Source organism: Carlito syrichta, unplaced genomic scaffold (assembly GCF_000164805.1).
Source record: "Carlito syrichta isolate Samal-C Ts95f unplaced genomic scaffold, Tarsius_syrichta-2.0.1 Scaffold313381, whole genome shotgun sequence".
NCBI classification, from domain to species: Eukaryota; Metazoa; Chordata; class Mammalia; order Primates; family Tarsiidae; genus Carlito; species Carlito syrichta.
Window position 1 is genome coordinate 540268 of NW_007257477.1, and position 24322 is coordinate 564589.

Sequence of the window (24322 nt, forward strand, 5' to 3'; positions counted from 1 at the left end):
TTGGAGTCTCACTTGGTCGCCCAGACTGGAGTGCAGTGGCCACTCCCGGCCACCCCAGCCTCGCCTGCTGGGGTCCGGAAATCCTTCTGCTTCAGCCTTCCGAGTAGCCGGAATTACAGGCATGCGCTACCAAGCCCGGCTGATTTTTTGATTTATTGTAGAGATGAGGTCTAGCTGCCCAGGTGGGTCTTGAACCCACAGGCTCAGGCAATCCACTCACCTCAGTCTCCCAAAGGCGCGGGATTACAGGCTGAGCCACTGAGCCTGGCTCCCAAATTCTTTAAATGATAATTTTTAAGTCCCTAGGCAAAGCCTCACTATGAGAGATGAATATCTACTAAAAAATTCTAATACAATCATCTTAAGAGTATCTGCACTAAATACGAAGGAATATCTATTATGTTGGTTTTAGAAGATGCTCTTGTACTTAGTTTTTGAAATTAAATTACATGAAATTATGGGAATAATTTCAGATGAAACAATGATTTTAAATGGAAAGTGGACTGGAACACAATCCCATTAACTTTATCTGGTTCCCTGGCAATTTCTTTAGGACAAAGACTAGATCTTATTCTTTCTAACCAATCTGAAATGGAAACCACATCATGAAAAAGAGAAAGCTGTCTCAGCATGATGCTAAACAGAATTATTCCCCTCTAAAAAGTATTTTTAGGAGCAAAACATGAGTTAAGCTTTTAGGTTTCCAAGGACTTTTTTACTAAGGTACAAGCAAAAGTTACATAATAAGAGATGTGTCCAAAAAAACCTCACCTAACTACAGAAAGGACATAGGACCTAATAAAGGTATAAAAATAATATGCTTGTGCTGTCACACTTGAAGGCAAGATTTGCCATAGTTTGTTACAAAGTGAATACATAAATGGAAAGCTATTTGTCAAAAACCAAAACAAACCTAACCAAAACCCTCAATTCTTTACAAAGGAATCATAACATATCAACACCAGGTGGCAGCATTACAAAGGAAAATGCTTTAAAATTATGTTTTAAAAATAATTTTAATTGGTCTTATATGTTTAGGTAAGATTCCCATGGAATTAAATACTTTTTCACTATTCAAACCTTTATATGCCCATGTGCCTAAAATTGCTCTAGGCATGGAAATACAAAGACAAAGCTCAACATAATGGCAAATCCTCTTGATAGACTTACTGTACTACTTTTTAAAAATGTGGTAAATACAGTGATGAGAATCCATCCTAGTAGTCAGAGGAATCACCTCTATCTGTGAGAAGGAATGGTAGAATGAGGGACACCTGTGTATGTGTGTATGTGTGTGTGTTTGTAGACAGGATCTAGCTCTGCCAACCAGGCTAGAGTGTTCTGACTGTGACTCACTGCAACCTTGAACTCCTAGGCTTAAGTGTTCCATTTGCATAGCTAGGACTATAGGCGTGCACCACTATACCTGGCTAAGTTTTTTTATTATTAGTTTTTTTTGGTAAAGACAAGGTCTATGTTACTCAGGCTGATCTCGAACTCCTGGAGACATAGCTGCTTATAGGAGACTTATGAGTTAGGTATATGAGTCAAAGGAAAGGCAAAACCATTTCAGGAGAAGGTACAGGATAAGCAAAGATACAGGAAATGATAACATGGTACAGATAATAAAGATATTGATGTGGTTGGTGAGTGGAGAGAGAGGATACTGGAGAAGCACGCAGGGAAATTAATGAGGGTCTTGTTTATATTGTCTTAGGAAGCTCTGATTTAATATGATGTCAGTGTTTCTCAACCTGAGGTCATTAAGGGATACCCAAAATTTAAAATATAAACAGTATACATTTTCCAATTTTATGCAAATTAGAGGATAAAGGTAAACTTAATGTAATTATATAGGTTATATTCTGTACCAAAAAGGGGAAGATCCAGAAAATGTGACCAAAAAGTATTCTGATTTTTAAAAATTTTGAGCCAGTTTCGGTGGCTCAGCCTGTAATCCCGTGCCTTTGGGAGGCTGAGGTGAGTGGATTGCCTGAGCCCGTGGGTTCGAGACCCGCCTGAGCAGGCGAGACCTCGTCTCTACAAAATAAAAAAAGTTAGCCGGCGTGGTAGCGCGCGCCTGTAATTCCGGCTACTAGGAAGGCTGAGGCAGAAGGATCGCCGGAGACCAGCAGGTCGAGGCTGCGGTGGCTGGGAGCAGCCACTGCGCTCTAGTCTAGGCGACAGAGTGAGACTCCAACTCAAAAAAAAAAAATAAATAAATAAATAAAAATTTTGTAGAGATTAGGCCTCATATTTTCCAGGCTGGTGTCAAACTCCTGAGCTCAAGTAATACTCCCGCCTTGGCCTCCCATAGTTCTGGGATTAAAGGCGTGAGCCACCATGCCTAAAAAGGACTAGAAACCTGTGATGTAAAGCAGAGTGCCATTCACTTATAGTAAGCATCCTAAGGACAGGAGTTATTTAATTTAGTGCCACGAATATAGTAGATGCTTAAATAAATATGGATGATTACAAGTTGACATTACTCAGTACAATAAGTAGTATGTGTTTGTGGCACACTTTGGATGTTAGAAGCCTGATTATGTTAGATTTTCTTAAAATTGAGCAAAATTTTTTCCATGTCTCGATTCTTAGGGGTTTCAGATGTGAAAAGTTCCTGTAAAAAGCTCCAAACAACAATCTATTGGTCAAACTCAAAGCTTTCTTAGTTAATCTCTAAGTTTGTCTTTCTCATAACTCCTCTGTCATGACCATTTTGCTAACTTTTTTGTTCCATGCAGAGGTAAAAACATTTTTAACATGAAGAATAAAGAAAAGTGCCATAATACTTGTGTTTTATAGCACATTTTTCTATACACATTTTTAGACTCAAGTTTTGTTAAAATTCCATGGACGCATTTTGTTAATTTTCTGAGATAACCGAAAGAGAATGCCACTCGTTCTCATTTTAGCTCCATCATCTTCCTTTCTCCCTAGCCTCCCCTATAAAGTTTTCAAAAAATAAAAAAAGTTCCTCAAAATAGGATGAACATCTCTGTTCTATCATACTTTCACATGAATACTGGCTTTAGTAAACACCATAAAATAGCTCTTAGCTTTTCTACCTTCATTTTCTTAAAGGTGACACCAGTGGTGAAGCATTCACTATGTGCACTAGGTACTCAACAAACTCCTTTTATCCTCACTACAAACTTTTGAGGTATGATCCTTATTTTACAGATAAGGAATGTGAGTTTTACAACAGTTAAATACCATGGTCAAGGCCAAGTGCAAAAGTACGAGAGCTGCAAGCTAGGACTGAATCTAAGATGATGTGATACCAAAATCAGAGCTCTGTCACATTTCCTTGTCCAGCGGGTTGGGGGATTCTTGTATAATTTTTATTATGGCTAGATGCTTAAAATTGGTTTTCCCATATAATCTTCAAGTTAATCCTTTAAATTAAGTGTTATTGAAGATGAAAACACTGATGCTCATGGGGAAAATATGTAGAGTGAACAGGTACAAAGATTTGGCTTTCTATTACATAACCAAAAGTAATCTATCCTTCCTCAAAACATATACTGTATGTCTTTAAAATGTGTTTATTTTCTCTCTAAATAAACAGAGCCCCTAGAGGGAAAAAAACCCCTTCATTTTAATTGTTAGATAGCATCTGGTAAAAGTAAGTGTTTACAGTTGATAGAAAGTGTTCAATTAAGTATAGCTAAATTAATTTAAAAGTTAATCTAACACTAGTGAGTTCTAGGATGTATTGCTCTACTCAATTTAGTGGAATGCACACAATTTAACACTAAGTCTTTTACTATACTGAATATTCAAAAATGTAGTAGAGTAAAAATTTAAATGTACACCTTAGATCTAATTTACCTTTCATCACAGTAAGAAAATTTCATATCCAGGCTGTGTCGACTGAGAAAGGTCTTGCTGTCTAAAGGAATTTCAATATTTGATGGATGAGGAATGGGTTCACAAATCAGCACCAAGCATGTCATGGGTGGTTTCTTATATCCACACTGAGACTGGTTACTGTTGGTATCATATACATGAATATGGCCTGTGCAGTGAAGTACCTGTGTATAAAGAAGAAAGCAGTTATTTTTAAAAATTTACAATGCTAGAAAAAAATAATATGTACAGATAAGTAGTTGAGTCTAACATGGCAAGTAAGCTTTGATAAAGTTTGCTGTCATTAGTGAAGTAACTGTATTTTTGAAAACCAATAAAAGTTTTCCCGTACACCCCCACGATTTATTCCCCAGGCACCATAGGTTACTCTTTAAAAAATTCCCCTCATATAAGCCTGGGCTGCTTTTTCATTCGTCTGGTCATCATAGCTGTCTGAGTTATTTTGTGCTCTGATGACTCTGTTTCAATACTGAAGAAATGAAACAATAATTAATAGAAAATTAAGCTCTATCAGGATTCAAATGATGGGTGGTTGGCAAAGCCAGTTCATTAAGTAAGCTTGGTACACCAGTGCCACAATTCACATAATTAAAATTTGTGTCTCCAACTGTCAAATTACTACATTGTTTCGGATTTTGAGAATCACACACAACTTAAGTTGAAATTACAAATGTTGGCTGGGCTTGGTGGCTCAGGCTGTAATCCCAGCACTTTGGGAGGCCGAGCGAGCAGATTGTCTTAGCCTGCAGGTCTGAGACCAGCCCAGGCAACTTGGCAAGACCTAGTCTCTACAATAAATCAAAACTAGCTAGGCGTGGTAGCACACGCCTATAGTGCCGGCTACTTGGAAGGCTAAGGCGGAAGGACAGCCAGAGCCCAGCAGATCAGTGCTGGAGTGGTGGTGAGTGTGCCACGGCACTCCAGCCTGAGCAGTGGAGTGAGACTCCAACTCAAAAAAGAAAAAAAGTGTAAATGTTAAATCTGCAAGTATGAAGGAACTGTAAATTTTCCCTCACAATTCTAAGGTAATCTTAATACTAGCAATGTTTAGATGTACAAATTTATCTATAAATGAAATGCATCATCACTCATAAATCATGTTTACTTACCTTCCATGTTGCAGACTTTATGTTCATAGTTCTCCCTCGGCTAGTTAGGGTACACTTCATTCGCAGAAAAAAGCTTCGCTGTGTGTTTTGTTCTTTACCCTTTTTCACAGGGCCTAATGAAAGCATGAAATAACGTTTTAGAATATCACTAAATATACATATTTGTTGCAATAAAAGTAGCAGAATGCCCAGCAACTAGATCAACTGAATAGCACCTGTTCAATCAAAGGTTGCAGCATGAACACAGCAATCACACCTTTTTCATCCTCTCCAAGAGATCTGACACCCCCCTATCCAAGTAGCAGTGATTTACAAGACTGCAGTGATTCCCTGAGTTGGCAGAAAGATAATCCATAATCATTCAAGCCAGTAAACTTGGTCAAACTATGAAGAAAAATGGTATGAGTTTTGTTTATGACTGTGCTATGAGTGTACAAGCATGCCTCAAAAAAGAACTTCAACAAACTCTTATTCTTATGTGTGAGCTAAGTTTGTAATAAGCATTCAGTGTACTTACAGAACCTTTAAAATAGCAACTTTTTAATAATAGCAAACAGCATTTTATATATCTGATTTTTTTTCCTTAAATTATCCTGTAAGTAAGCAGGAAATTATTTCTACTTTGTTGCTATGAAAAACAAAACAGACTGAAAGCAAAAGAAATAGGGCAAAATCAGAATCAAATAATAAAGCTTAGTCACTCCCATTTCAAACCTCATGTAACTAAAAAAATGTAACTAAAAAAATGAGATTACACTCAGGTGACTAAGCAAATAGCATCATGATTTCTTATCTTTATTGTTCAATCTGGTTCAAAACACATACAAAAATACTCATTTTCAGGACCTGAACTAGGTACTGCAGGTGATACAAGGATGAATAAGACACACTGCCTTTCCTGAATTAGTTAAAGATGTAGTAGATATAGTAAGGTCAACAAAAATACAATGCAGAGTAAGTGCTCAAGATTTGTAAGAATGCTTTAAAGAAGAACAGAGAAAGACTAGAAGTCATGGGGAACCAAAAAAGCCTGCATAGAAAAGGACAACAGAATTTCAGTAAATAGATGAGTTAGGAGGATGTTCCAGGCAGAAGAAAGAGAATGAAAATCACAAAGGTAGGAAAAATAGCATATGTTCGGGAAACAATAGATAGTATAGTTTGTCTGTAGTATAAAGACAATGCAAAAGAGTAAGACAAAGAAAGGGGAGATCAAGAAGGGAAGGCCCTGCATGCCCAAATGAGTTCAGCCTAAATATGAAATATGGGGTTTAAAAAAAATTCTGAGTTGGTAAACACAATCAGGGACCTAGGCAACATTAACATAACACCAATATTATCTAATGAGTTAAAATAAAGTGATGGCAATGAGGGGTTGAGCCAGTAGTATGAGTGCAAAGAATGGTGGTAAAAGACAAATGAAGAGACAAAATCTTTAAAAACTTGAAGACTGATAGAAATAAGAGAGGAGGCACATTAAATTGGGAAATTTTAAGGCCAATACATTGAAAGAATACTGTCAAGTAAAAAAGGAACAAGAGAATACATTTAAATTTAGAGATGGTTAGCTGGAACTGCTGGACACTTGAAGAAGACGAGTTCTAGTTCATACTAATTTAATAATGGAACTAGAAATGTTGGAACAATCCTTGTGCTGATTCAAGTTGAGTTTTCTTAGATAAGGACTGAATTTACCTCCCTCACATTCAGAAGATTTTTAAAAGATGCCATGCCACAAGAACTATACTAGTCTTGGTGATGGTATAGGGGTGTGTGTGTGGGGGCGGGGGGGGGGTAGGTAGGTAGGTAGGTGGTGATGCTTGCAGTGGTGGCAGTAAAGATCTACATGTAAACTCCTTGAAGGTATGGTCAGTCCTTAGGGGTATGGTCAGTCCTTCATAATCTAAGCCTGAATTAAACTGACCTTGGAAGAATTCCAAGCCCTTTAATTAGGACCCACAGATTTAACAACCAAGGTATCTGAAAAGTACTAGCATTGTCCTAATGGGAAAAAGCATTTTAAAAGAACTATACATTCTCAGTTCTCTAAAAATGAGTCATATTTTGTAACAATTCATGAATTCTAAAGCATCTTTTTAGAATTTATAAATGAAATGCCAGGATTACCTGTAAACACACTACTGGCTCATAGCATATCCTTAAAATATGATGCCCTGCTACAGCCCCTCATTTCTAAAAGTGAAAATCCCAGCAAAACATCAAAAATTCACTAACTATATTGGCAGTGCTTTCAAAAAATATGTGTGTGCTTTTAAAAAAACATTTGGCAAGATGCAGTGGCTCGTTCCTGTAATTTCAGTACTTTGGGAGGCAGAGGCAGGAGGAGTGATTGAGCCTATGAGTTCAAGGCCTGCCTGGGCAACACAGCAAGACCTCATCTCTACAAAAAAATAAGAAAATTAGGCAGGGATGGTGATGAATGCCTGTAGTCCCAGTTATTCAGGGAGGTGAGATGGGAGGATTGTGTGAGTCCAGGAGGTCAAGACTGTGGTGACCTATGATCGTGCCATTGCATTCCAGCCTAGGTAACAAGCGTGAGACCCCGACTCAAAAAAAAAAACAACACATTTGGTTCAAAACATATATATAAACTATATTAAGACTATATCCAATTTAGAATACATTACCAAATCAAAACAAGACTTCCTAATTGCCATCTACTTATAATCTAGGCACAGGGAAGCACTAAGCAGGCAATACAAACCCACTTAGAACTTATATGTTAAACTCACTAACAACCCACTTAGGTCCTCACTCAGAGTATTTACTCCTCCTTTATACAGAATTCTAAAAGTATACATTTGTTTTCCAAGTTCACAGTAAAAACACAGTATGAAATTAAAAAACAGAAGAGGGCTGCTGCTGACAGTGTGAAAAAAGACAGTAGAATGTAGTGAGAGTTCAAGAACATGAAAAGAAGCTTGAAAGTACTAAGTAGTGTAAACTCAGGCCAGTCTATCCAGTGCAGTCCAAGCTCTGCCTTTACTATCCAAACAATGTTGTACAAGCTACTCAGTAACTGTGCCTCAGTTTTCTCAGTAAAATAGAAACTAAGACAGTTAACATCATAGGGTGTTGTTGTGAGGAATGAAGAGGTTAAAGCACACATAAAATGCAGAGTACAGTGTCCTGGCACAGAGTATTCTCTCAATAAAGGTCCTATTATAACTAAGATGAAAAAGAAAACCTTAAAATTATACAAAAAGTAAATTTGAGGTGGTTTAATATAGAAGCAAACAAACATACACTTAAATTGTAAAGCAGCAAAGAACAACTGCAGAACCTAACAAAAAATTAGTCTCACAGTAACTTTCAGTCATAAAAAAAGGGTTCAATTATAATCAGTATAAACTGTTTAAGAAGACACAAAAGCGGGAAGACTTTTTTTTCCCTGAGTTAGAGTCTCACTCTGTCGCCCAGACTGGAGTGCAGTGGCACGCTCCCGGCCACCACAAGCCTCGACCTGCTGGGCTCCAGCGATTCTTCTGCCTGCCTCAGCCTTCCAAGTAGCTGGAACTACCGGTACGCGCTACCACACCTGGCTAATTTTTTTTGATTTATTGTAGAGATGAGATCTCGCCAAGTTGCCCGGGCGGGTCTCAAACCCGTGGGGTCAGGCAATTCACTTACCTTGGCCTCCCAAAGCGCGAGATTACAGGCTGAGCCACCGAGCCCGGCTGTGGGAAGACTTTAATTGTTAAGTTTTTGTAATTCAAGAGGTACTTTCCAAAAATCTTGGAACATGCAATTATTTTCAACAATTCATTCCTAAGAGTTAGAGCTCTTACTGTCATTTTTGATTAATGTGTGGGCATTCATAATGTAATAACGTTGTAATCTAACTGCACAGTCTCAAATTATTGAGACCATCCTAAGAAGTCAAAGAAGCAGTTAGTGTACTTGTAATTAAAATTCTGATAAAATTTCTTTTTAATTGGGCCTTTATAAAGCTTAAACTCAAACTGGCACCTCAACTTTAATAATTGTCTAAAATCTTATTATCTGCCATTTGTATTATGACTTCTCCTTGTCTAAGGGTATATTTTAATTTCTAATTCCCTTGGTCTTGATTTTTATTTATTTTTCCATTTCATTTTATCTACTCACACAGTCGTGCATGAATCATGTAGCTGCTTTCAAAAAATTTAAAGGTATTTTTTTAAAATTCCTAAAAGCTAGAATGAGTTTTACTAACAAAGAATAGAGGTAACATTTTAAAAATGAAATACCATTTTGCCTCAAGTTAGTACACTAACAAAATTTAAAAATTAATAACAGTATCTGAGTAAAACCACCTGTCACAATAAATCAAACAACAGAATTTTCTTACCATTTCTGTGTGTAAGCATTTCTCTCATTTCCTCATGGTCACAAGGATGAGTAAAATCAAACACACTGTGTCCAGTTAGTTCAAACTGTAAACAAAATTTTTTAAAAATTAGGTCTACATAGTAAAATCATAAAATCTTACAGAAAGGCTCTTAATACACGTGTATTTTACCTGAGTTAATCCCATGTATTTGTTCACGTTATCAGAAATATAAATCATGTCTCCATCATCTGTGAGAACCATAACAAAACCATCCAGGGCTTTCAAATAAAAGCAATTCATCTGTGCCTTCATTTCATCTTCAATATCCAAATCACCTAAAAAAGGCACAGAAGGAGGAAAATAATTAGTTAAAAAAATTATATTTAAATGGTATAATATTTACATGTTTTTATAATGTTTTCTCTTACATACTTTAATATACACAGCATCTATTTTTTCTGTATATTTTAATCCCCCTTCTCATTTTAACACAGAACAGTCAAGGCTCAAAGCTAGGAAGACTATAATTAGACTTGCCAACTGCTTTTCATGATTATTTAAAGCAATGCAGGAAGGCAAACCACTGAAAAAGAGAGGTCATGTTTTAGTAAGGTGGGTAGAACAGGAGGAAAAAAGAGGGGAAAAGCCACTATCTTAATCTTTTCTGAATACAGCTTTAAAAGTAGGTAATAAAAGGATGTCATATTTTTTAAAAATTGCGAGTAGTTTAAGAGAATAAAGCAAAACAACTTACAATGAAAAGACAAGGACTATTTCAAAGAGTAACTCAACTGAATAGAAAAAAATGAAGCTTGGTAAAAATATTAAGGATTACAGAAAAATTTTTAAAAGTGTACGTATTACAACATAATGAAGTCTACAAAATCAAAATATTGTGACTACATTCTTAAAAATAATTTCTATTTGCTTCTAACTCTAATTTTCAGGCCTACTATGCCTTTGTAAACAACTCACCAGCATCCAGGAGCTTCCGCACACGCAAATAGCTGATGGTAAGCCTCATGACGGAAGCCTTGTCAAGGTGTGAGCTCACATTATGGGGAAGGGGCAACTGATGAGCAAGCTCATAAAAAACCTCAGATTCTTTACTTCGCCGAGATCTGGCTGCATCTCTAGACTTTTCTTTCCGACGTTCAGAACTTATCCTACTTAACAAAAAAAGGAGGGGGGGGGGAAGAAAATATATATAAGTTTGCCCAAGCTTGAATAAAGCTAATTTTACATTTCTGCTTACCACATAAGGATTAGAAGATATCATGTAATTAAATTATATGGAGATTTGTCTACTAGATGAATGCACTTTTATAAAAGATGGCTATATAAATTTTGGATTACCACAGACATAAGGAACTCTCACAAGAAGTCCAAAATCAGTTAAACCTGTCCAAAGCAGATGTTTCCTCCCTGGCATGTCAAATTGGAAATGACGTTTTCATTTTAGCCAAAACCTTAAAGTAGCCTGTATAGCTAAGGCTGCACCTCATAGTCACTCAAAGGTAACCTCAACATAGATAAAAAGCTAGAGAAGCTACCTAAAGTTGTACATAATAACTGGAAAACAGCTGTTAAGCAGGTAGAACAGTAATTGCTACAAACAGATTTTTGACCCATGTTTCTTTTGATTCCAATACTTTTTCACCCTCTACCCTACATATCACATGAGTAATACTGACTGTAAGCTATAGGGATTGATATTTGCAGCTATAAGCCAGTGTTTTCAAGCTGCCTACTCTCTTCACAGCCACTTATCTACTATTACTGGCATTAACAGGTACCAAACAAATGCAGGAATATGAAAGAAGAAAATAATACACACAATATCCAGAATTTAAAGAGATAGATTAATAAAAATAAAGGTGTCAATACAATAATGTATATCTAGGGAATTCTTCCAAGAATATGGTCAGTCAGATTTTCATAATTCATACCAAGCAAAGTTGTCTTCCTTTGTTCAACTAGTGACATCTAGTTGTTTCTTTAATAGCTACTGTTTATTAAACCCTACTATGTGCCAAACTACCCTGTTCTCTCCTGCGCCTAGTTCTCTCATAACTATCTATGAATAAGTCAATTATTCCTATCTTACAAATGAGAAAACAGATCCAATAGGTTAAAAACTGCCATTATATAGCAAATAGGATTTGTGTTTTCTACTCCAAAGTCTGCTTTTCCACAATGTGTTATCTTCTTAATGGAGAATGCCACTTCTACTTTCCTTGGCTTATCTCTTATGTCCCTCAACTCAATCCTGTTAAATCACTTATTTACTAAATGTTAAAAATAGCTATTATGATTTATTGAGAATTTAGCAGCATGCCAAGAATTTTGCCAGCATTATTTCACTTAATCCTCCTTGAATCCTGTGAATGTAGTACATGACTATCTCCACTTCAGATCCCTTCTCTTTCCAAATAATCAGCAGAGCTGAAAGGTACAATAATCATAGAAGCAACATTCTCAAGTAACAGGCAAAGTTCTCAGCACATGCCCTTGTTATGCTGTATAATAACAGCAGAATACCTAACAGTAATATTGTGACAATAGTGATACTATAGTTCTAGCACTCAAGTTTGTGTGCTTATGACTTTGATACTTTAGTAAGGAATGTAAACATGCTACAGTAGTAACTGAACTTTGATACAAAAAATTCAATTCAAGCATCTAGATCAATTTAACTCAAGTATCTTAAAATTTAAGGTAAGCTATTAAAAATGATTATCACTTGCAACTACTTATCTGTATAAATCAGGATTTTCTCAATGCTGTACAATTGCAAAAACAGAAACAAATTAGTTGCTGAGGCTACATGACAATGCAACAATGCCAACAAGCTGCAATTTTATTTTTCATTTATGTTCATTAAAAATGCCTCACTGTTCTCTGTAAATGTTTCAAATTTGAACTTAACAAAATGTATGGCCAGGCACAGTGGCTCATGCCTGTAATCCTAGCATTTTGGGAGGGCAAGGTGGGAGGACTGCTGGAGTCCAGAATTTCAATACCAGCCTGGGCAACATGAGACCTCGTCCCTACAAATAAAAAAAATTTAGCTCCAGCTACTCGAGAAGCTAAGCTGGTTGAATTGCCTGAGCCCAGGAGTTTGAGGCTGCAGTGAGCCATGATTGTGCCACTGTACCCTAGCCTGGGCAAGAGTGAGACCCCCAACTCAAAAATGAAGGAATGAATATTCATGATAGTACACACCTGTAGTCCCAGCTACTTGGGAGGCTGAGGCAGGAAGATCATTTGAGCCCAGGAGTTTGAGGTTAGAGTAAGCTATGATTGGCCACTGCACTCTCGTTTTGGCAAAAGAGCAAGACTGTGTCTCAAAAAAAAAAAGTGATATTAAAGTTTTTAAAATCTATTTTATACTTATGCTGGAATTTCACACAAAATTCCTGGGACGGCGGTTGGGGGAGAATCCAGCAAGTTCCTACTGGCCCTATCAGATACTATTCCCTCACTTTTCCCCCTCAAGTGGTGGATGAGAGGCAGTGATGGCTGTGAGAAATATTCCTATTTGAGTCAAATAAAAACACCAAAAGAGTGATGATCACTGCATGATAAACTTGAATATTAGTTCAAATGCCACAATTAGTTGAGGTGTTCAAAATGTTATAAAAACTTTAATCAGACTCATTATCTTTCTTTTTTTGGAACTATTCAACTGATGTAAGCTACAAACAAATGACCATCCAAATGAAACACTTGGTAGAAAATTCAAATCCTTATAATACCTGTTATATGCTTTTAAAGGGTATCTGATCAAATTATGTTGACACAATATCTTCACACCTTTTGAAATATTTGTATTGTCCAGAACTTTGAAGATAGCAATGGTTGTTCAAGGTGTGACAATAAGCTTCTAAGATAAATCCATTAGAAATGTGAGGTTGAATGAACCATTTAAAGGACAATATATTTAAAATAACTCAGACTGTGAAAATAAGAATTTAAGCATGAGTCTGAATTCTGAAAGAAAACAGCTTCAAGAAAACAAGTAATATAATACCTCAAGAGCTGACAAACCTAAATTAGCTATTTTGTTTTTTTTTTATTTTTTGAGTCAAGGTCTCACTCTGTCATTCAAATTGGAGAACAGCGCATGACCACAGCTCACAACAACCTCCTGGGCTCAGGTGATCTTTCCACCTCAGCCTCCGAAGTAGCTAGCTGGGACTACAGAGTGTGCCACCATGGGCGGCTAATTAACAAAACTATATTAGGTAAAGGTAATGAAAATCATTATATCCTTTATAACATATTCAGTTCAGACAGAAACCAATCAGGGGACCTATAATAAAGGTTTAGTGGAAAAAAGTATATGATGTTCTTCATATGTGACTTATGGGAACTCTAAAAACATTTCTAAGCTTACAAAGTTCTTGAGTTTCAGCACTGTAACTACCCCAGCTTCTTGTCTACTCACAGAAAACCTCGTTTTGTCAGTCGTAAACCACAATTACAGTATTGACCAGGAATTATTTCTGTTAGACCATGGATCTAGATCCCACAGAGATGAATCCAGAACTGTTTTACTACTTACATTGAACAACGGAAGATGTGTAGACCAAAAGGAAATAAGCAGATTTTCAGCAACAAATAAGATAATTGTATTTCTCTAAATTATTGATTGCATCTATGTTGTTTTAAAGTACAGATAAGCGAAGTTCTGCTACTGATAATACAGCTTATCAATAGCACCTGCACAAGGTGCTATTTTAGGTAAAAGTACAATCAAAACTGTGACTTTCAATATCTTACCCATTTCCATGACTGTTCAAGAACTCACTAGGGGAAAAAAAAAAAAAAAATCACTCCATTTTTGTGGTACTGTAGTTTTTGCATGCGTATTATTTCTACAGTACTAGACAGTACTAGTACTTATTGTTTTGTATACAAAATATATTTAAAAAATAATTCTGAGCCAGTCTTAGATCTTGTGTACAAAGTTCATGAATAACCAATAATTGGTTTTATAGAGAATGCCTATTATTTAGATAAGAACACAAAATAATTGCAGACATTTTACGTCCCCTGTCTTGTCTAATTGCACAAAAAAGTCTTTTAGCATTCCTAACTGTACCTTTAAGAACTGAAGTTAAATCATAACTATTCAAAATGTTAGCACATGATCAGACTTATGTCTAATAAAGTTAATATATTAATGTTTAAAAATATCCCTCAACTATATTATTTGATGAAAAAACTCTTTCTGGCCTTGAAGGTACAAGTTTGTGTTTATTTTTCTTTGTTTTTGCACTTATGTCAATATTTCTACAGGACAGATGTTCTGAAGTGCAGTTTCATGATATAAAAGGTGTACTATTTAAATTTTTACAGATAAGAGCTTTCTAAAAGGTTCTATTTTTGTCTCTGCTAGTCCATTAATGTGTATATCAATTCCCCCATGCACTCTGCAATATATATATTATGGATCGTGTTGATCTTTTTATTTTATTTTGAGTTGGAGTCTCACTCCTTCGCCCAGGCTGGAGTGCAGTGGCACACACACTCACAGCCACCCCAGGGTTGACCTGCTGGGCTCCAGCGATCCTTCCACCTCAGCCTTCTGAGTAACCAGAACTACAGATACGCGCTACCATGCCCGGCTACTTTTTAAAATTTATTGTAGAGACGAGGTCTCACCAAGTTGCCCGGGCTGGTCTCAAACTCGTGGGCTCAGGCAATCCACTCACCTCAACCTCTCAAAGTGCTGGGATTACAGGCTAAGCCACCAAGCCTGGCCGATCTTGTTGATCTTGTTAAACTTTCCCAAGCTGATAGCTGAGTATACTGTACCTCACTGTTTTAACTGCTTTGCACATCTAAAAGTCTCAGTTCAAAGAAAAATGCAAAAGAATTTAATACATGGTGCTTACTATACACGGTGGTATTCTAAACATTTTTCACCTATTAGCTTACCTAATCTTCACTACCATCACCATGTTACAGATAAAGACCCTAGTTAAATAGCTTACCCAAGGTTACTCGGTTAATACATGGTAGAACCTATATCCCAACTCAAGCAGTCTAGCTCTAGAATTCATGCTATATTAACACTGGACTATACTGCCTCTCAAAAACTCATGCTAATTACCAAACCAAGTATTCACAAATCTAGGTTAGGCCATTATTATAAAGTTCAAAATTTGTCTATATACCAAAAACATAAAGGGGACATTACAGGGGTTGGCTTTGGAATTTTGGACATGACTCTAAGCTATTCAGAAGGGCTCAGGACCGGGGCCTTTCTTGGAGTTTGCTTATAAATTCCAAATCCTAATTGAACAGCACCTGAAATGGCGAAAGATATTCTGTTCCACCGTCCACCAGCTCATCAAAGCAAGGCAATTTTTTTGGGGGGGGGGGAGTCAGGGTCTCACTCTTTCACCCAGGCTGGAGTGCAGTGGCACGATCATGTCTCACTGAAGCCTCAACCTCCTGAGCTCAGGTGATTCTTCTACCTTAGCTTTCTTGAGTAACTGGAACTATAGGCACATGCCACCACACCTGGGTAATTTTTTCTCCATAGAGACAAGGTCTTGCTATGTTGCCTAGGCTGGTCTGTAACTACTGAGCTCAAGCAATCTTCCCACCTTGGCCTCCCAACGTGCTTGGATTACAAGTATAAACCACCATGCCCAGTGAAGGCAACCTTTATAGGTAATGTCAATCACCATGGGGAGGGAATCAGAGGATACTAATTTGATCTAACCTATATACTCTCAGTAGACTTTATTTGTACAGAGCAGCTATTTGGACATCTTAGTCACCGTTTATTGCTGGTGTTTCACTTGCTCAATAGGATTGAAGTTTTTTTTAAATGTTAAAAACATTTGCGATCTAGTCCTAAAGCTAATGCCCATAATATAATGACACAGTCACCTCAGGAGAGGTAATTTTCTAAGACTGGTTTTTAAGTGGAAAGGGCTCTGTCTTCCAGAATTTTGTATGATGTTGGCACAGACTGAGAACTGTGTTGCTGTTTGCATAGAATTGCTTAACTAACCTGAGTGTTCTTACATACTTGGAAAGCTAGATTTTTGCACATCCCAGCAAACATTCGATTTGGTGCCAGCTTGACATTAAAATATATTTCTTCTTACACACAGCTCTAAGTCTACATTTCACAATGTACTCAGCTCAGTTCATCTACTTTGATTCTATTTTTGTATATACAAATAATCTCTTTATTCTTTCAGGAAAACTCCTAAACCATTTTATTTCCTCTGCTCTCACACCACAACAATCATCAAGACTTCTGTGACCACATTTGGGGGGAGGGATTTTCCTCACCACTAAGCAAGCAATCAGTTCTGCAGCAGACACCATCTGGTATTCTCCAATTCAATTTGACACTATCTACCTGGAGACATGTCAGATCCCACAGGTTGAGGGCTCAGTTCCTAAAATGTACTCCCCCCCCCAACACCAGTTGCAAGCCCAGGTCTCTGGAACTTCTGAATGATTGGTTTGAAGTTGGGGTTTCCCCAACCCTCTCTTTGGGTTTAATTAATTTGCTAGAGTGGCTCACAAAACTCAGGGAAACACATTTACCAGTTTATTTTAAAGGATGTTACAAAGGATACAGATGAAGAGATGTATAGGGTGAGAGGTATGGGGGAATGGGCACAGAGCTTCCATACCCCAACCTGTACACCCCCACACGGGAACCTCCACATGTTCAGCTATGCTGAAGCTCTTCAAAATCAGTCCTCTTAGATTGCCAGGGCATTGGTTGGGACCATCTCTGAAATGAGGGTCTTACGACACACAATCAGAAAAGTGGAGATAATCAGAATCCTACCATGAGCAGGTGAAAGGAGGGCAGGAGAAAGCTGAAGAGAACCTGTTTCCTAATGCCTGCTCCTAAGGCTGGGCACACTCAACACTATACCAAAGCCTGTAACAAGGGATACAGATTTACCAGCCAGGAACCATGGATGAAAACCTATACATATACACATGTATATCTCATAATGCCACAATATTATAAATATAAACCATGTTTTATTAGATATTATTTCTTCCAGAATCTGTTTCCTCATTTGTCTTATAAGAGTTAAAAATATTTATGTTTATAAAGCCAAATTAATCTTTTCCTTTGAGATTTCTTCTAGTGTTTTATTGACATTCTTCCAAAGACCTAAGAAACATCTTTTTTGGCTTTCATCTAGTTTATTACGCCATGTAAACCACCTGGAGTATATTTCAGTGAAAAGGTCTAATTCCAAATTCTTTCCCCCCCCATACATACAGTTATCCAAGCCCTCTTAAAAATTGATCCTTTTGCCCATTGCTTTTTTATTTCTGACTTTAACATAGTAAATTCTTACTCATTTTAAATTTTATTAAGGCAATTTTGCTTGATTGTTTTCAAACTATTTTTGTTATACATTTTGTACAGTTAAAATAAAAATTTAAATATATGGTAAGGTGCATCACTAGTTGCTACTCTTCTTTTACTGGATATTCTTCACATAGTGAGGATTCCAAAAGTAAAACCAATATGCATGCCCACTTCAGAAGATCTGGGTGGGTGCAAGTCAATTACACGAGCTCTAAAGTGAAAAGTGCCATGAGAGAAAAGATGAATATAATTTTCTCACTGTGACGCGTCCTGAGCACTTAGTATGTGCCCAGCACTGTGAAGTATTTTCACAGCTCATTCAGAGAACCAAAAAACAAAGTAGGGCATAACCTCCTTGAATTTCAGAATAACATGAACTGTTCCTTCATTCAAGAAATATTTATTGAGCATCTTATCAAGTGCCATGCACAGTGCTAGGTATTAAGATATATAGTGATAAGCAGATCAAAGGAGCTTAGTTAGCCTCCATTCCTTAGTCTACTAAAATAGTCACCTGATGTTATATTCCCAAATGCTTTCTAGCTGCATTATGATTACTTGGGGGACATCCAACATTCAAAATTCCTGGGCCCCCAAATTTAAATTTTTAAAAACTCCAAAGATGTACATGATACATAGTGAAGTTTGGGAGCTACTGGCAGACCATCGTCACTAAGTACTGTTACTTTGCTTTAACTTCTCCCTCAAATTATCACCACAAAGATCCTTCCAAAATAAAGAAATCTGATATTATGTTCTGCTTAAAGTCCCATCAAATGTATACAGAACAAAATCTAATTATTTTAAAAGGAAGCCTTTCTTACCTAGTTCCCTGCCCATCTCCTTGTCTCATTATTTTCTATACTTTCCAGCCATGCTGCAGTTAATAAATGGCACCATAATATTTCATTCCTTTCTGGCTTGTTCACTCTCCTCTCTTCCTGGGGTACGCTTCTCAGTATGTGGTTTGGTAAATTTATGTAAGAAACTTCAAAGATTCAATTTCAAACATCATTTTGTTTATTCCCTTCCTCCCCGCCCCCATCTTCCAAAACTGTTCCTCTATGATATAAATGACCACTCTACTTATTTGATTATATTTATCTTTTTCTAAGACCCTTAAAACTTCTTGGGGCAGGAAACTGCCTCACATTCACCTTTGGGTTCTCAGTAGGTATGTGCATGAATTTGACACTGACTTTAATATTTGGCCCAACTCTGATATTTGACTTTGATTTCATGTATAGGAAAGTTGACTGCCCCTTTCAACATTCTTTTTGAGAATCCCTGTATTTGTGCTTTCTCAGTGCTCCAATGATCATATACATTGCAATCATAATTAACCAGCATACCCATATCAGCATTAGGAACTAGGCATACTATTTGGATTTGTAGTGAATATTCTGGATGTGAATTTCCAAATATAAGCAAGCATCCTTATAACCTTATATCTAAAGTTAGAATGAAAATCTTTTATGAAATTTATGTCTCCATCTTTCTTTGCACCTTTATAGTCTTTTTCTTTAACAGACACTAGAATAATCCTTTGAACAAGAAATCAAGTCATATCACTTTTCTGCTTAAAATGGTTTTACCTCATTCAGAGTAAAAGCCAAAATCCTTACAAGTGTCCATATGGCCTCAATACCTCTTTGATCTCATTTCCTACCACTTTTTCCACTTTGCTCTAACCACACTGGTCTCCTTGCTGTTCTTCAAACACACTGCCTCCTCTGGGCCTTTACACTAGTTGTTGTTGTTGTTGCCTGAACTCCAGCTCCCACAGAAACCTACAAGTCTTGCTTCCCCAGCCTTTTCAAGTCTTTGTCCCATTCTCACCTTTCCACTGAGGTTAGATTCCCTGACCACTGCCTCTATCCTGGTCCTCTTGCCCTGCTCTACTTTTCAAAAAGTATCTAATCATCTATAAGTGTATACCTTACTTGTTTATATTTATTTCTACCTCACTAATCCACATCTACACTGGAAGGTAAATTCCATAAAAGCAGGGACTTTAAGTCTGTTTTGTTCAATGATATATCCCAAGCACCTAAAACAGTTCCTGACACATAAGAAGTATTCAATTAAGTGCTGGCTGAATGTATGGATTACAAGTTGAAATTCAATCACTTGGTTGAAGTATAAATATGCATTTTTGCAAGAGTAAATGCTATAACTGATCATGACAGTTAATTTTGTGTAAAAAAAACAAAAACAAAAAAACAACATCTACTCACTCATCTAGCCAAGTTCCTAGCACATAATAACAGCTTAATAAATGTTAAATGAATAGAGGAATAAATGTGAACACAGGGAAATATAGGCACTAGCCAGGTCAACACCAGAGTCAGGAGTGTCTTCTTCCTTAAGTGGAAAAAACAGCTATTGATTAAAACAAATCATCTAGCATTGTAACAGTACCATCACCATCACCAAAGAGTAAGTGATCTTGCCAGGGAAGAGACTTGAAGGCATAAGGGGAGAGCTGAGAAACTGGAATACCAATTTGCTAAGAAGAGGTTCAATGTTTAAGATTAGCTCCCTTATCACTGATCTGTATTTGTGACTTTTACTGGTTGGTCCTAAACTAATGTGGTCAGGAAAGTGCATGAGTTATAGTTAATGTTCTTAACCAGTTAAATCAACACCGTTATCATCTTTGTAAATATGTCTTCTAAGCCCAGGTAGAAATATGAATTTACTTTGTTTTCCACAATCTTTTTTTAAGAAATTGTTACTGTGATTAGGAATCATTAAGCTGATTCCTAATCCTACTGGCTTTGTTTTTAGGGGAATTACTTTTAGACAAGATCTTTATATTTATTATTGAAAGTATTATTAGCAATAACATTTGTTATATTTTCTAACTGGTAATTGTTGCAAAACCAAAATACTTAAGCAGATAACACTTAGCAAAAAACCTTCCCTACTTAATGGAAAAAACAGCAAAAGTTGACACTTCAAATTAAATAATATAAAATATATTTTCAGGAAAGCTAGTGATCCATTATTTTCTCTGGGAAAATGTCTTCTGAATCCAAATCAATAAGCTTAAAAATAAACTTTTAAGAGACTCATGTTAGAGAATGTTATACACTTATTCAACAAGTATTTCTTGGTCACTTTCTCTAAGTCTGTCCTATTCCCAGCACAGGACACAGAGCAATAAACAAAACAAAACAAACCCCTACCCTCATGAAGGTAATGTTACAGGACAAATACATCTTTACATTGCTTGTCTTATACTCAGTTACCAGAGTCAAATCCTAAATAACAAAGCATTAGCCACAAGAATTGTCTTTCCTTAAAACCAGCAAACATAAAATTTCGGTATAAAGGCAAAGTCTACAAAAGTTAATCTGTGCTTATACTAGATACTACAATATAGTATTAAGTGAAAAGAGAAGGATGCACCAAAAAACTGAGTATAAAATCACTTCTGTGTGATATATGCATGCATATATATAAAAGCATATGTAGTTATACACACATATATATAACTCATGAATGCACAGATAAAACCAGAACAATACAATGACATAGTGTCAGCAAAGTTTACAAACATTAACAATACTAGTTTCATAATGGCAGGATCACACATTATTTTGTAATTCATTTAAAAAAAATTCATCATGAATTGATATTATCACTGCATCTGCATTTGTCCAAAAACAAAGTAGTAGTAATTTAATCTTTCCAGTAAAAGGTAAATATATTCCATTGTATATTCTGGATGGAAAACAAAGGTAAGTAAAGACTGAATAAGCAATATAATTCAATATTTTTCCTCATGCTAGCCTAATTTTCAAATTTTGAAAATTCTGCATTCCATGATTAATTTGAAATTCAAAAACAGATGAAATAGTTTTTCTACAGAAGAATATACAGAGTGTACATGCTCATTTCATTTTTGAAAGCAACTTAAATTTCTTAATTTAAATTATTATCTTAATAGTATGGCAATCTCTTAAATATCCGTGATTAAAGAAAAAATGAATTATTCACCTTCCAATAACCTCATAAAAATGCTTAAATTTGATTTTCTAATGCTGCAGTAAGGTAAATACGGGAAAAAGAATCACTGTTTTAGAGGGTTCATTCTGAAAATGAAATCTTTATCACTTCTGAAGTAGCATTGTTTAAATTTTTTCATTTACACATTAAATTTATTAGGAAATAAATGTTTACATTAATGCGTACTGAAATTCTGTTTGTAAAAAATAATGTGTTTTGTGTTTCAATTATTCCTGAGTAATGATATAAATAAAATTTCTCCTGGTCCAGAATTGATACTAAGCCTCTCAACAAATCTTTGATCCCTGACCATAAATAAGGTATGCTAGATAGATAAAACAAAAAAAAGTGTATGTAAAGTTTTTACTCTAAGATTAAGGTTCTCAAACATTAGCTTGCATCACAGTCCTCTGGAGAAATTCTTAAAACACAGATTGCTGGATCTTACCCCCAGAGTTTCTGATTCAAGAAGTCTGGATGGGGTCTGAGAGTCTGCATTTCTAACAAGTTAGTAGGTGTTACTGATGATGATGATCTGGGGACCACTCCAAACCCCTCTGTTCTAGGAAAATTCTTCTGTATGTGTCTTTCTAAAATACCCAAGAAGTAAAAGATCAACACTCAGAACCAGTTTATTATATACTGTCAAAAAACAAAAAAACAAAAAACCTACCTAAATGCTTTACAAATACAGGAAACATATTCAACTCCTAAGATACTACTACTATCACCAAATACTTAGTACTTAGTAACTATAAAATACACTAAGAACTTAAACTAGTTAATGGTTGATGTGTGGTATACATCACAGTTACCAATAGAACGTTTCCCCCCAGATATTTAAGCCCAGATCCCAACCCTGGACATTCAAACTGCAGGCTTGACATGTATGTTTAAAAAACAATCTCACAGATAAATCCTGATGAGACTCTTAGCTGTTTAAAGTCTGTTTCATCTGCGTGCTTGTAAAATTTACAGATTGCTGAGTTCCATCCCAAAATTATCAAACCAGAATCTCTGGGAATCCAAATAGCAACTAAACACTCAGAAGGTTTGAGAAACATTAGGTCTTATAGCAGAAGTTTAACAGGCCAGCAAATTTGAAAAACAAAACAAAACATTTATTTTTAGCTATAACTAAATACATATCCTATAATATACTATGTTTGTCAGGCAGAACACTGACTAGAGTGGGTTGGGCAATACTATGTAAAGTGAAGTGCCATTTATGGGAGTAAGCAGCTGACGGTAAAACTCAAAGATAAGCCTGGAAGGATGAATGTATGTTTTATTAAAAATATAAGTACATGAGTAGGGTTCAAAGATGACCAAATGAACAGTGTTATAATTGCGGAATATACACATTTTTTATTTTCTCAAATAGTTTTTTTAAAAGCCACCTTCATTAATACCATAAATGCTAAAGAGTTCGAATCACTGTGCATCGTTAACAGCTGTGTAGTACAGTCGTTCCCCAAATCCCATTACCTACTCTATCACTCTTCTCCCTCTGCATTTCTTCCTTCTCAGTTCATAACTCCTTTTTTGTTTCCCTTATATGCTCTCAGTAATAGATCTGAAACTGGAACTTGGGGTCAGTGACCTAAACTCTGTGTGGATTCAGAAGAATGTGTCCTTGAACTAATTTTTGCTTAAATATAATAAAAAATGTGAAAGTTATGATAATCAAGTACTAACATAATAGAAAAACACATGCAGCCGGGCTCGGTGGCTCAGCCTGTAATCCCATGCCTTGGGAGGCTGAGGTGAGTGGATTGCCTGAGCCCGTGGGTTTGAGACCCGCCTGGGAAACTTGGCAAGACCTCATCTCTACAATAAATCAAAAAATTAGCCGGGTATGGTAGTGCGCACCTGTAGTTCCAGCTACTTGGAAGGCTGAGGCAGAAGGATCGCCGGAGCCCAGCAGGTCAAGACTGCGGTGGCCAGGAGCGGCCACTGCACTCCAGTCTGGGCGACAGAGTGAAACTCCAACTCAAAAACAACAACAACAACGAAAAAACAGAGAAAAGCAGTCTTGTTTAAGAGAGAATAGCACATATGCGCAGAAAAAGCAGAACCCACTTCCTCCTTCCGGCTTATTTTTGAGACCCATCTGCATTCTATACTTTAAGCATAATGAGATACTCCAGTGTCCCCCTCTTTTAAAAAAAAAGTTGGATCAAACTGGGTTTTTGCTACACAGAGTCACAGAGGTCTTAAATAATATAGGAGTTAAGGAAGATAAGGTGGTGAAGTCATGAATTTCCTTTTTAATAAAAATCCAAGATCTTAATTATAGACTAGAGTGCCATTGGTGGAATTCCAGAAAGCAAAGCTTCAACAGGCTGAATCTAGAAATAGAAGCCAGGGTTCTGCATTCAGCTAGTCCAAACTTGGCAGTTAGGAATGATGGAAAGAGATACCCAGGCCTAAGGTCAAAGAGCCCTATAGCTTGAATGAGAACTGTTTAACCTTTCTGCAACTGTCTTTAGAGAGGACAACACAGGGCAGTTGTGTCTGCTTTTCTGTCCTTGCCATAAGGGAATTTTTTGAGGTGTATGGCAGAGACCAGGTGCACCCAGTGAAATGTAAAATACTATTTCTGTGATTGCTGTAAAT

The 24322-nt window shown here is 36.5% G+C and overlaps 1 protein-coding gene across 2 annotated transcripts in view; it reads right to left on the reverse strand.

Annotated features, from left to right (window-relative positions):
* HIF1A (hypoxia inducible factor 1 alpha subunit) overlaps positions 1-24322 on the reverse strand; it is a 49795-nt gene that overhangs the window by 13758 nt on the left and 11715 nt on the right. The window contains exons 2-6 of one of the 2 annotated variants that reach the window (XM_021718745.1): positions 10291-10484; positions 9505-9650; positions 9334-9418; positions 4983-5095; positions 3835-4037 (exon numbers count right to left, since the gene is read on the reverse strand). In XM_021718745.1, the coding sequence (XP_021574420.1) occupies positions 3835-4037; positions 4983-5095; positions 9334-9418; positions 9505-9650; positions 10291-10484 (741 nt within the window). The remainder of the gene's footprint in view (positions 1-3834; positions 4038-4982; positions 5096-9333; positions 9419-9504; positions 9651-10290; positions 10485-24322) is intronic. The other variant, XM_008070385.1, reaches the window with a different exon arrangement.